This window comes from Numida meleagris, chromosome Z (assembly GCF_002078875.1).
Source record: "Numida meleagris isolate 19003 breed g44 Domestic line chromosome Z, NumMel1.0, whole genome shotgun sequence".
Lineage (NCBI taxonomy): Eukaryota > Metazoa > Chordata > Aves > Galliformes > Numididae > Numida > Numida meleagris.
The window spans coordinates 57,953,924-57,967,384 of NC_034438.1; the positions used below are offsets into that span (position 1 = coordinate 57,953,924).

The 13,461-nt window shown below is 39.6% G+C and overlaps 1 protein-coding gene across 5 annotated transcripts in view; it reads left to right on the forward strand.

Annotated features, from left to right (window-relative positions):
* Window positions 1-13,461, forward strand: part of FAM172A (family with sequence similarity 172 member A) — a 266,705-nt gene that overhangs the window by 215,256 nt on the left and 37,988 nt on the right. For 4 of the 5 annotated variants that reach the window (XM_021379622.1, XM_021379624.1, XM_021379626.1 and 1 more), the window contains one exon: window positions 6,469-6,758. The exons of the other annotated variant lie outside the window; for it this stretch is intronic. In XM_021379622.1, coding sequence (XP_021235297.1) covers window positions 6,469-6,743 — 275 coding nt within the window. In that variant the 3' untranslated portion in view covers window positions 6,744-6,758. Of the gene's footprint in view, window positions 1-6,468; window positions 6,759-13,461 lie in introns of those variants that run through there. 5 annotated transcript variants of the gene reach the window in all.

Below are 13,461 nucleotides of genomic sequence, written 5' to 3' on the forward strand. Positions count from 1 at the left end.
GATGACTCTTCGTATCCATGGAATTTATGGAATTATATATCCATTTTCCATTATTTTTTCTTCAGATTTACGGGTATGCCAGGCTATGCAGATAAGGGTTTTTTTCTGAAGGCTTTCTGATGGATTGAGATTTCTCCCATGTTAATTTCTCTGATATTTTTATTTAAAAGGAACTTCAGTAGCCAGTTTTATGACTCTTGCATACAAACTCTGCAAGCCTGCCAGTTTAGAAATATTCATCCCAGAGAAGATATTGATGAGTTGAAACAGAATGAACTTCATCAAACACCTTGCCTTTTTCTTTCTAAATAGAGAATAGAAACATATATTGAACAACTTCATACTTTCTTCTGCACAGTTATTTACAGTATCACAATCTCTATCTGAAAATCGACATATGTTTGCTATGGATTGCATTTGCTGCTTGTATATATAAAAAAAGTTCCTCATTGTGCTAAGTTTACCAGACGTAGATTGTTTTTGCTTTGATGACTTTAGCTTTCCTTATCATCTTTTTATACCAATAACAAGCTATTACCACCTTTTTCTATACCTAACAATTGATTTTGCTTTTCCACTGAACCAGAAGGGCTAAGGCTCTCCATTTTTTTGTTGTTTCATTCTTGTCACATAACAATTTTTTTAAGATATTGCTCATTCTTTTATGTTGAAATATCTCGGCTTGAATAAATTTGCTAGTGCTTTCGCTACCTTGAAGAAAATAGCCATGCAAAGCACCAAGCTTGCATGTTGCTGGCTGACTTCTCTGTTCAGTCAGACTGAATGTAATCAGGTCAGGTTCACTGGCCCCAGGCAACCACCCAGTTCCAGCCCAGTGATTTCATTCATATTTATCCATCACAACACTGTCCAAAATGGTAAATTCATGGAAAGCATTATACCTTTTTATCTTAGAAAGTTACCGCGGTTATTTTTAGGAACCCTTTCTTAATTTTGCTGTAGAGCTGCCAGAAGAGGCCAACAGTATTCACTTCCCAATCTGATGTCTTCCAAGGCATGGAGACTTTTCATGCACTGCAGATCCGTGCTTAAGGAGCAGTTTATTCTGTTCTCTGGTTTGCTAAGGTCACAAGCCTCCCTGCACATTTTTTGACACACTGGCATGCATCCACTGAACACCTACAATCAGATTTATTGCTGTCTTTGGAATAAGTAGCAGTGTTTTTAGAACAGAGCGCTACATCCTCACTGCTTTTATTCACTCAAATAACTCTAAATAGGTAATAAACAAGCATTTTAATATTTCAGGCATACAAATTATCTTAAGAGCTGTCAGTAATGCCTATTATATCAAATTTCTGCTCATTGCTGTGATTGGACAGCAAACAAGAATTGGAGAAACTCCTAGCAGTGGCATAGAATTGATTTTAACATTCCTTTTCTTTTTCTATGCCACATAAATTAAATTTATTTGCAACACATGGAGGTTAAACTTGTATCATATTTGCCTTCTTAGCACCTTGCCCTCAAATTGCTAATTTAACAGTTTTCTGACTGCTCCAACTAGCTCTCAGCTGAGAAGATTAGTTTCCCAGCCTGTGAAATAACCAAAAGATGAGAAACATGAAGCTTCACAATGCCATTTTTAGAGGTCCTCTTCACAGTATATTTGCACTTTAAACTTTCTCCTCTCAAGGAACATGCTTATCATTGTGAGGCCCAATTTTCTGTCGGAATGACTTGTCATTTTCTGCCAGCAACTAATCTCATCATGTTAATGTGCAGGGACAGCTAAGTGACTTGTTTTAAATGCACTGTGATTATTACTTATTTATTAAAAGCAAAAGCAAACAACTGCTTTTAACTAATGTTCAGATGCTGATTGTTTGCGCAAGTAGTTATAAGTGCAAAGCTAATTTAAGTAGACATGCTACATTCTTACATTATGTCATGAAAACCCTACTCAGTGGGATAACTGTTTATATGTTATGAATATGTATTTATTCCAGGAAATACTTTGTTCCGGCAAGCTGATTTTGCTTAATAAGATTTTTTAAATTAAATTCCAAATTCTATATGAAAAAGCGACTAGAGGTTTTTCCCCACATTAACCCTTTTTTTTAGGTAAGTTTACAAGTCATACCTACAACATTTTAATAGAGAAATAATCCATGCATTTAATAGAGTAAACCATTAAGATGATGTTCATTATTGTTGCTGTGAGTACAGTAGTCAGTTTAAGGCAAATGTTATAGACTTCCAAACAAACACTAGTAAGTGCCCATCATTATTTCCAAGGACAAGAAAAGAGATGTATTTTTTGTTTGTTTAATCTATGTGCAGATAAACATTGCATATAATAATCCTTACTAGTTTATCTGAGATTTTTATGTTAATATCATTTGAAATTGTATATTATGAAATACAACATATGCATATATAACTTTTATTACATGTAAATAAAATACACATTTATTTGTAATCTGAGGTCCAACTTTTTTACTCTTAGATACTTGCATGAGGATCCGTTTGAGTCCCATAGAGAGCTTCCACACCTGATGAGGGCATGTCGTAGCTTTGCTAAGTAGAACAGCTTATTTTTCTAGCTGTAATTTACCTCTTTGCCTCCAAATGGTCAATGCTTTTATGCTGAAGTTTAAATGATATGCTAAATCAAATGTTGAACTCAGAGGAGCTTCCCTGGCTTTTGAATGCTCCTGCCAGTAAGTGCCAGTGCTAGGATGGGAATGCTTTTCTGATACGGCTGCACATATGGAGTCTATACAAATCTTGAGAACACTCACACCCTAGGAGCTGATCTCACTTTGCAGTGCTGGGGTAAATGGCCCTTGAGGACTTGCTGTTGCAGTGTTACATTAAAATATTTGTTATTTGGGGTATTTGGGAACAGAAGTCTAGTCATCCTCTTACACAACTTGATCGATTTAGTGAAATGTATTCCCTTTTCAGGATTTCCCCATAAAATCAAACAGATATGAGATAATGACTGAAGATTTCCTAAAGCAATACAGTGCCAGTGTCTTACAATGACGCATGTAAGAGCTGCAAAGTACAACTTGTTTTATTTTGAGAGTGCTCCGGACATTTAGGATTTTGACAGTTTCCTGCTATTGACTGCAGAACCCATGTGCTCTGCATACAGACTTAGCTTATGAATCTTGCAAATTCCTGTTCATTGCTGGGGACCTGATTCAGCTGCCATTAAAACCAAAAGAAAGATTCCTGGTGGTTTTAGTGGGTCTTGCATCAGTCTTTCTACCTCTGGAGACCACTGTTTAAACCAAGTACCAAGTCTGAATTAATAGCAAATACTTACATGTATTTTTTTCCTGCCTGCCAGTAGCCACAGGTTGCTGTCTTCAAGCCAGACCAGCAAGACCATGGTCTGAACAGGGAGATGGGTTGCAAATTGAGCAGTAAAAGGTATACACACATAAAAAAGATCAGTGCCCATATCTCCCCATGTCCTTGTATCTTTGTTCCAGGATAGTTCAGGGCTCAGAAGTCAGGATCTTGTGTCTTCATTAAAATTACATTTTTATATGTATTTCTTTAAAAGTGTATTCACAGCTTGTAGTTTGCACCTGCAGACAAATAGTGTTATCTTGGTAACAGAGTTCCCAGCAATTGCAGGTGGATTGATTTGTCATCATGCAAAGCTTTTATCTACCATGTAAAAAATATTCCCCATATGAATGAGGAAATAGAAATTGATTTTGAATAGCTATTCTTTCCACACACAGGCTCTTTTGTTATACATTTTGTTAATTCTGGTATGATTTTTATGCACTACATCTTTTTTCTAAACTTTTTTTCTGATTTAGTGCCTGACTTGTTTAATGCTGCTAAATGATTTACTGAAACTTTACAAGTGATATTTCAGTTGCCAGAGAGACTCTGAGCTGAATGCTGTCCCCAAATATGATACAATATTGTGTTAGCATTAATATGGATATTGATGCAAAATCAATGCAAATAGACTCTACAACTAATCCCACACTCCCTCACTCAAGCTTACTGGCAGCAACACTAAGTTATTTCTTTGATTTCCTTGCTGAATATGCAGTATTTATGAGGGGTTGCACTTCACTTTACATCCTTATTTTGGTAATCATTATGCCAGTGCACACTAAAACTATTCTTACAATTAAATCTTTTTCAGCATTTTTGTCAGACCCCTCGTAGACTAACCCATGTTTTAGGGTTGACTTTGATTTGTGTAACAAATTTCTCCTGCAAAACACTGCACCCACTTTTTCAATGTGACAAACATCTTGAAGCTAGTAACAGTAACAGCTGAAAGTTCATAACCTGTCACAGGCAATGCAACCCACTGTCTAAAAGGGCCGAGTGCCTGCGACCTGCACAAGACTGTTCGGCTGAAGGTCACAGTTCCACATACACAGATGGCTCTGGAAAAAATGCCTGGCTCCAGTGCACTATTAGGATGTAATTAGTGTAACTAACAACTAATATGAAGGAGCAGAACAGAGGTCACCACGAGACTTCAAAGGTCTTAACAGGTTAAGGTTGGAGGGCAGTCTATCCCCTGGCTTAATCTGTTGCCATATCTTCTGAGATTTGTTGAAATCTTCACTGACCTCTAACCTCGACGTGTTGCCCTCTCATAATTTACTGGTCACATGCCACTTTCTGTATTTCTGTCCGTTTGGACAGGCATGGGTCTTTGGGAACGGTGTCACCCCTTTCTGTTCAGATACAAATGTGCACAGGTAAAGAGCTTTTTGATGTAGGATCGGGATGGTGGGTTAAGTCTTTAATGTTCTTGCTCTGCTAACTTCAGGCTCATTGGAAATGATTGTTTTCTGCACTTGTGATTGGCAGATGACATTTGACATGTAGAGCAGGATCAGGCTTAAAATCTATCTATTGAAATAAATCGGGTAATATTTAGTTGTTTTCAGAAGATGCTAAATGCCACACTTTCATGAACTGATTCTTAACTAGCCAAGGATAGTTGTGTTTATATTCTCAGTGAACATGATTGCTTGAGTTTGCTACTCAATGAGAGCTTGTCTTGTGGGACAAATCAGCAGACAATCCTTCACAGCATTTTAGTATGAAAATGATGAAATAGCCATCAAGGAGCCTGCCACCATGATGCTCTGCAGTTCCTCACCGTGGCTAAGCATGACAGCTGTGGGGAAGAAAGTGCTCCAGGTCTGTCGGCAAAGCAGCACACAGCAGACAACTTGCCTGGACCCAACTGAGCATGGGTTTAGTCATCTTTTCAACTGATAAAAACACTTTAAGAGCAACCAAGAAGGAGTGAGAGCAGCCCAACATCAGATTTAAAGTTCACTAGGGAAAAAAAAAATCATTGAAGGATTTCACAAGCAACGACACTTGGATGGTATTTGGGAAATCTTTTTCTTTCAAGACTATCTTGCGATTAACTATGGGAGCAGTACATCAAAGCTCACTGTCTTCAAAGCTCAGAACCACTTACAGCTTCCAGCTATTACTAAAACCTACTGCTTCACCTTGCCAGCAGTTTGTCTCAGCTGTCTCTGCAAGTTGCGCCCATGTACTTCCTGCCTACTGATTTTGGGGAAGGGGAAAAAAAAACAGCTTGTAAATTAAATATAGCTGAAGCAATGTCAGAGTTGGGGGGGGGGAAAGAAAAACAACAACAAATGGACCATCAAGGTGCTGAAGACTTAGAACAGACTCAACAGTGATTTGCATATACATATTCTCCTTTGGCCAGCTCTAATGAAGCCGTCTGTGTGGAGGAAGTCTCCTGACTGTGGTGTATCCCTCTGTAAAAGTCCCTGAGTGAAAAGAGCAAGCTGTACAGACCAATGTTTAGGTCCAGATGTTAGCTATCAGACAGGAGGTCCTGTACAGGAGTCCTGACAGGTGGACAAAGTCAGCACTAGTGCTGACTTCATACCAGCAGAACTGCCTTGGGACCCCAGCAGGCCTTCACATACTGATGAGATAGATCTACAGTGTCCTCAGGTTTGTGCAGACATACATTCAAATATGTCCATATGGTAAACCTGGAAGCAGTCTACCAGCACTGGGCAACAGTCACCATTTATTGCTGGAAAATTATTGATTCTCCAGCATTATCCGGGGGGGCTGTAGAAGCAAAGTTTGCATATTTGCTATTTTTGGAGTCCCTGAAAGAACTTGTTTGTAACATTATGGGACTGTATTACATCCTCTGAACTGATGCCTAAAGAAGGCTGAAGTGTACTGAAGTCATAATATATTGCAGTATTAACATTATGCAGCATTTAGAATTGTTACATTGTTATTTTCTGATTGGAAGCTTTATGCCTAGGGTTTTCAAAATGGTACATTAATCTCTGAATAAAATTTGTCTTGCAAATGACGCATTAATAGAAAGTTAGGAACAAGGGTGAGTCTCTGAGTGTGTTTTATATAACAGTTTATATGTTCAGTGCAGATCAATGACATGCTCTCTAGAGCTAAATGCCATTAATCCATTTACAGCTGCTCACTGCAATGAAGAGAAATTACCAGTGAAAGAGCAGTGGATCCCTCTACCACCCTGCATAGGTTTGTATTTCGAAAAAGCCAGCCCCCATGTCCTCCTGTTGACACAGAGGCCTTTTGGCAGCTGTCAGCCCAGCTCTGGGCTGGGGCACTCTGATCACTTTGCCCTGAGACCTATGGAGGTGGCACTGCATGGCACAGGCCTCGTGCCTGCCAGGGTCAAGGGCTGTGGCATGGCACGGCCTGCGTGGCCTTCCAGGAGCCGGGTGTGAGGGAAGTGGGGTTGCTCTTACATCTAAAAGAGGCATGCGTGTCTACTGTCTGAACAGGGGGCCACTGCTTTTAGCACGTGAAGGTGGGGGGAGGCTTCCTGACAGGCTGATGGTGCAATCAAAATGTCAGGTTGTTTGAAACACATTGACACGATAGGTATGACTCCCTCTGTGAATTTGTGTATTGCTCTGCATGATGGATCTTTCTTTTTCTGAAAGCGAGCATTTTGCTGAAACGCACTGCAGAGTAGGAACAGCACAGTCATTTGAAGTTCATTGAAAGTACAGGAGGACACTGTGTTTCCTGTCCGTATGTTAAACTTGGCATATTGATTTTTTTTGCACAGCTTGCAGCATGGAAATGTGATCTACAGCTATGGCTAGGCAAGCTAACCACATGTGAATTTGTTAAGTACTGCTGGATTAGCAGGAATCATCGGACTGTGCAAGTACAGAGGCTTGACTTCTGTAACTCTCTATTTATGACTTAATCAATTAAAATAACAAGTTTTGGTTTTATTGGCTGTAAATGAATAAGCACAAATCATCTGCAGAAGCCATTGTTTTATACGCCTGCCTTTTTTCATTACATAAACACCCTGTTACTTGGACACGGTGCCTAAACAGGCAAAGCTGGAGCTGAAGTTGGGGAACAAATATGTGAAGATTCAACAAATGTAGTTGGCTACTGTCTTTTACATTACTGCATAAAATTCTGAAAGGTGTAGTGCATTTCTTAACTTGCTGTTTTTTATCTAAATTTGCTGTCACTTTTCTTTCTGTATTCTTTGCCTGATTAATCTTTTGTTCCCTTTATGTTCAAAGATACTAAGATTATGGAAGCTGCAGTCTGCATTTAAATGCAGATACGATGCAGCCATGCAGAAAGCACTCTTCTGATGTGAGGCTGGTTTGCTCTTCTCCCTACATTATTATACCTCCTTAAACATCTTCATTATACCATTCACCTTGCTTGAGTTCAAAGTACGGCAGCTGCATCACACAGGTGAGCCATAGCTCCACTGAGCAGGCTACCTGTGGCTTCTCAGAAATGCTGATGCGTTCTCTGTTGTGTTTGTGAAGTTTTCTGTTTGCTGTTGGATTTAGGAAACGGCTCTGCAGCTCTAGAATGAAAACAATATAAAGTCCAAGACAAAGAAAGTGGCCACAGGTATTTAGAGGTTTGAAATTATTGCCATTCACCTTCTGAAAACTATTTCTACCAAAAAGAAATAAATTTAAACCAAATGGCTATTTGAGCGCAAAGGAAAGCTGACGCTACTCCTGAAGAATCTCTTGAATGCAGTCTCTCCGAGCCACCTACAAAACCATGTGGGCTAACGCCTGGCTTATCACTCAGAGTTTACTGGGAACTAATCGGTTCAAAATGTTTGGAATAAGCTAAAACCTGGCTTGCTCATCTAATGAAAAAGGTCAAAAGAGAGAAGAAAGTGGCACTGGTTTGTGTTAGGTGACACTGTGCCCTGCTTGTCTAATTTGATTACACAGCCACTGAAGCCCCAGGCAAAGCTGATTTTAGCTATAATCAGCTTCTTAACCTTTTGAGAACTAACGTAAACACTACCTACCAGTGGTTAATTATGTTGCTGAGTTACACACAACAAAGTGCAATGGTAAAAGTGTAGAACTACAGTAACACATGTTGTGACAAGATTACTCGAGGGGATTAAAGTTCCCTGTGTTTTTATCTGTGCTTATTGATTTCTTTCTCAAAAATTAAAAACAGATTATGAGCAGGGAGTGTCAGTATAGCAGTTTTATGCAACATTGCCCTGGTATGCTGGTATCTCCTTCAATTCTTCTTACGTTTGAAAGGAGAGATCTAGTGTGTGTTGGACTGGTATGGGCGTGGATTTGTTAATTTTTAATGATTTTAGATTAACTTTGCTCTAATTCTTTATCGGTAATAGATCATACACATTCCCTTCCTCTAACACGAGCATCTTGCACGAAGTTTTGGAAGCTTTTTTGGCAGATAGACCATGTCCATATGAGACATCTGTCTCCATGTGGAATAAATGGGGTGAATTTTTCTTTCATGTTTTTCATGCCCTTACTATCCAAGAACCTAAGAGCCAAGGTTCAAAATCTGACTCTCTGCGGAGCCCATGTATCCTGATTTCCCATGCTCTTTGTTTCATACACTCCCTGTATTTTGCCAGGAAATTGGCATCTCCATAAACTTCCAAATTTTTGGCGACTTGTAAGACAACAGACTTCCAACAAATTTTAAATTTTCCTGACCTATGATAATTCTTGATGCTTATATAAGAAAGCATTGATCCACTCATCTTCTTATAAACTTGCTGCTCTTACATACTTTTTGCATGGAGGTAGTAAGCTGCATCTCTCTGACCCTTCCAGTCTATAGAAGTGGACTTAATTTGCTCTCTTTGTGTCCCACTGTTTTTTTGTCAGCTATATCTCTCCCACATGCTTCCCATTAGCCTCTCTGGTGATGTGCTGTGGTAGCAGATAGCACAGGTGGGATGTAAATGCCAGGGAAACAGACGAGCCTTCATTCAGGTATCAGCTAAGTAAGACTAAAAAAGCCATAGTAACTAGAGTTAGATAAACAATAAGACTAAACTAAACAATGCTTGCACAAGAACAACAATAAATAATAACACACGCACACACATAAATCTCACTGACACATGGTTCATTGCGGTCAGGTACAAGGTCAGAGTTGGTTTCCGTTTCTTACAGTCAGTAGCTAAATATGTGTTTGCTATACACATACTTGTCTCTGGCAAGGTTACAGTGTGTTGAGATGAGCTTGGGCAGACTGCTGGATTCTGAGTGTCAAGAGAGGTGGCATATCCACTTAGCCGACTGCTGCAGTGCCAGCATAGTGGTGAGAGCACCTTCAAGATCTAGACAAGAAATAGCTTATGAGCTTCTGCATATATTAGAGATTCATTCTTCATCTCAAGCTCTGTGGTGTTCTCTGAGAAAGGCATACACATAAGAAAACAGAGGCTAAATGCCATTGCTTTGAGTTTCTTGGAAATGTTCTAGAGTTTCAGCCTTTAGCAGTAGAGTTTATTGCATGTTCCATTGGCCTATCAGGATCTACAAGTTATCATGCATATCTGTTTGGTTTCTGTGCCCTGTATTTCCAGCAGGTGAAATATGAAGGGAGTTCTGCTGGCACAAAGGTGAGCTCATCTGCTGGCTGCTGATAATGTTTTCTAAGGTTTTGTTTAGAATGCATTTTCCCTATATAGCTGTAATATAAATCTTTTTCCAACCTACTCTAACCATCCCTGACTCTTTGGTTGTATTTATACTAAAATGGAAAAAAAAAAGTTCTAGTACACCACTATAGCACTAGTTGCATTTCCTGCAGTGGGAGAAGCCTTGTCTGTAGCATAACAGGGTGTCATTATTCTGCAGCAACGGGATATTTTTCTGTCTTTTCCTCCCTAAAAAGAAGTGGGATCAGACTCTCTCTGCTGGGCAGGCTGTCAGAGCTGGGTGGAAAAGACTGCTGAGACAGGTCTGCAAAATCCATCAGTCTCCACATTTAGGAACAGCTGTCCTTGTGCCTTCCTATTTCCTCAACTTGTTCCAGCTACAAGGAGGCTTTATGCAAAGTCTCTGCCACATGAGTACCTGCCTTCCTCTGGTATTATTATCTGGGGTTTGTTTCTGTTGGGCTAATTGCATCGACCAATGAATGAGTGCAAGGCAACAAATAGCAATAAAGCAACAGAGCTGGAGTGCATGGAGTCTTTTTCTGCCAGAAGGCAATTTTGGGGCCCCTGCTTGGTAGATAGCTTCTGGAGCACATGGCAGAGACACCAGAATTTGGCTGCGTCTTAATGACTTAGGTAACTCTTTGGATTGCTCACAAAGAAAACTGAAGACTTGGTTCTGTTACTGGGTACTCACAAAAGCACAAAGACAGTGCTGCTACTAGCAGTACTGCGGCACCAGCACTACTCATGCCTTGACATAGGCAGCAGCTGCTCTTCAGTCCCTCTTTGAGGGACAGCCTTTCTTCCTATCAACTGCCATGAGACATGAAAGTACTGCTGCTCCTCACTGCTCCTGACTGCGTGTCACACAGTGCTGGGATCACAGCCACGACAGATTTTGATCCAGATCTAGCAGAAGTGGGACCCTGAAGAAGAGGAGCGTGGCTTGTAAAGGGTGAATTTATCAGAGGCTTCAGAGCAGATCACAGTAGCAGAAGTTAGGCAATAGTTCCCTTTCCCCCTGGAGAATAAATTGTTACCCTTTTCATAGCAGGCGGAGAAAAAGTCAACAATGACACGTTGCTGCAGAAAAGACAAACCTTTTGCTGAAATGTCTACATAAGCCTATGGCTTGCCAGACAGGCTACTAGTGAGACATCAACTGGGATACCACATATGTTGATGGGCAGCATCGCTGATGAAAGAGGGGAAGAAACTGGAGAACCTCCAAAACTAGCAGCAAAAATGTTGCTAGAAGCCTAGAAAATGTGGCCCTCCGAAAAAGGTTGAGAGATCTGAGAAAGCTTAGCCTAAAAAAAAGATTGATAGAAATAACATGGTAGAAATCATCAAGTGTGTGAAAGACTGTTGTGAAGTAGAAAGGAATAGTCTGTTCTCGGTGTGCATGGTAAATAGTACAAAAGCAATACAATTAAATTGCAGCAGGAAGAATTTGGATTAGGATTTAAGAGAAACTTCCAAATGATATGGCTGGAGGATACTGCCTCCGTTCTGGAGGTATCCAAGGGCGGGTCCAATAGATAGACATGTACCAGAAATCAGCATAGGTGCAGCTGATCTTGCCCTGAACCAGGGCATGGGGCATGTCGTCTAGAGACATCTCTTTCATGCTTGATTGTCTATGACTGCATAAATAGGCAGTAAAAAAGCACGGAGATTCTCAGGTTCATCATTTTTGAGCTGTTTTCATAATTTTGGAAACACCTTTCCTAGGGTTTTTTTTTTAGAAGATGTAATGAAGACTGTACAGTTCATTCAGGCAAAGCTGCTTAAATAATGCAGAATGTAAGGTGTTTTTCTTAGTATTTGCGTAGCAATACATGGGTGAAAGTTCTGAGTTTTGTTTTCTGACATGCATGTGTTGGGTAATGTTATCTGTTGGTTTTGGCAGGATGCAGAGAACTGACAGTTATTGATAACGATGTCCTCTCCAGTTTGACATCCAAGAGCAAAAGTAGGTCTGTTAGAAAGTGTTAAGCAGAAGGATACTATCCCTTGTCATTGCTTTTGATGTCCACAGTGTCCCTGGTCAGGGTGTAAAACAAATAAATCACACTGCTTAGGGAAAAACTACATTGTAGGAATAACAAGTAAGCATTTATAGGAATAAGGAATTATTAAGGAGTAATAAGGAATAATAAGTAAAGCATTTATAAACACACCATTTACAAATTCATTTAGTACATACATATAGTAGACAGAAATCTGGATTGCTTTGTGAAAAAAGATGCATTTATAGCTAATGTTATTTGTAATAAATAAATAAACCCTTTGTACAGCACTGTAAAATGCAAAAGAGCAAACAGTGAAGTCTGCCTTTTATTCATGCTAATTCCAGAACATTTTCAGGCAAGTGAATTGCAGTGAATGAAATTAATAAAATGTGCTGATCAGTTTGGTTCTGATCTTACAGCTTGTAAATAATTTTTTGATGAGAACACTAGTACCTTTAACAGCAGTTGTGTGGTCTCTAGCCAGCTTCGTTTCCAGTCTGTTTCCAGGAAAGAAAGGAGCAAAAAAACTCTTGCATTTACTACTTTTTCTGAGAGCCAAGGAGTGCCTTGAAATAGTGATCTGGCTGAAAAAAAAAATTATTAATCCGATAAAAACAGTACCCTGAGAACATTTTCTTTTTTTTCTTTTCCTTCCCAGAGGTCAGATCCCTAAACTCCTGGGATTTTGGACAGTGGGGATGCTTTAATAAATGTGCAATGATAAAACTGCCTGATTGAAGGTTTCTGAAATGCTACTGTCCAAAATCACCAGCCATGCTTGAAACTAGTAATTCTTGACAGAACACACACACTCAGTATGTGACTTTTAGCTGCAGGGGGCAAAGCATATGCTTCAGTGCCAAATTTTTTAATTGTATTTGTGTCATAACCTCTTTTATTACAGTTTTAAGTTCTCTTCCTATTTCATTCTTCGAGGCTTGCCATGAAAACTCAGCTGTAAAAAAATTCTGAAAGCCTGTACTTTATTTAAGAACTTATGAATTTATAATTGATTCTTTGCGTTATAGACTGGTACAATCCTCAGTAAATGTAGTGACATTTTAATCACCTTTTTTTTAAGATTAAATAAGCGAAGGCATTGTGGCCCTGAAGGGTTTGTCTTTAGTTGCTTTGTTAATTCAAAATGTAACTCCTCCTAATGAGCCTTGTATGATTTAATGAATCAATCCTGAAACTTCTGAGCACCCGGAGTTCCCATCACTTCTCAGTACCTTTGGGACAGCAGCAGTTGGGTTACTTTTGAGTTCTGCTGTTTCCCAGGGGCAGTGAAATAAAAGCAGACAGCTAGAAGCACTTCAGTAATACTAAGGTAACAAATCGGGCTGATGCAGAGCGTTAACCCCCTGGCTGGAAGCAGATGAAATCTGTCTGCTGCCACCACCTAGGTATGTCTTAAGCTGCTGTGATCTTCAGTCTCTTTCTCTCTTATTTCTGTGTATGTATTTATTGCCTATGGAA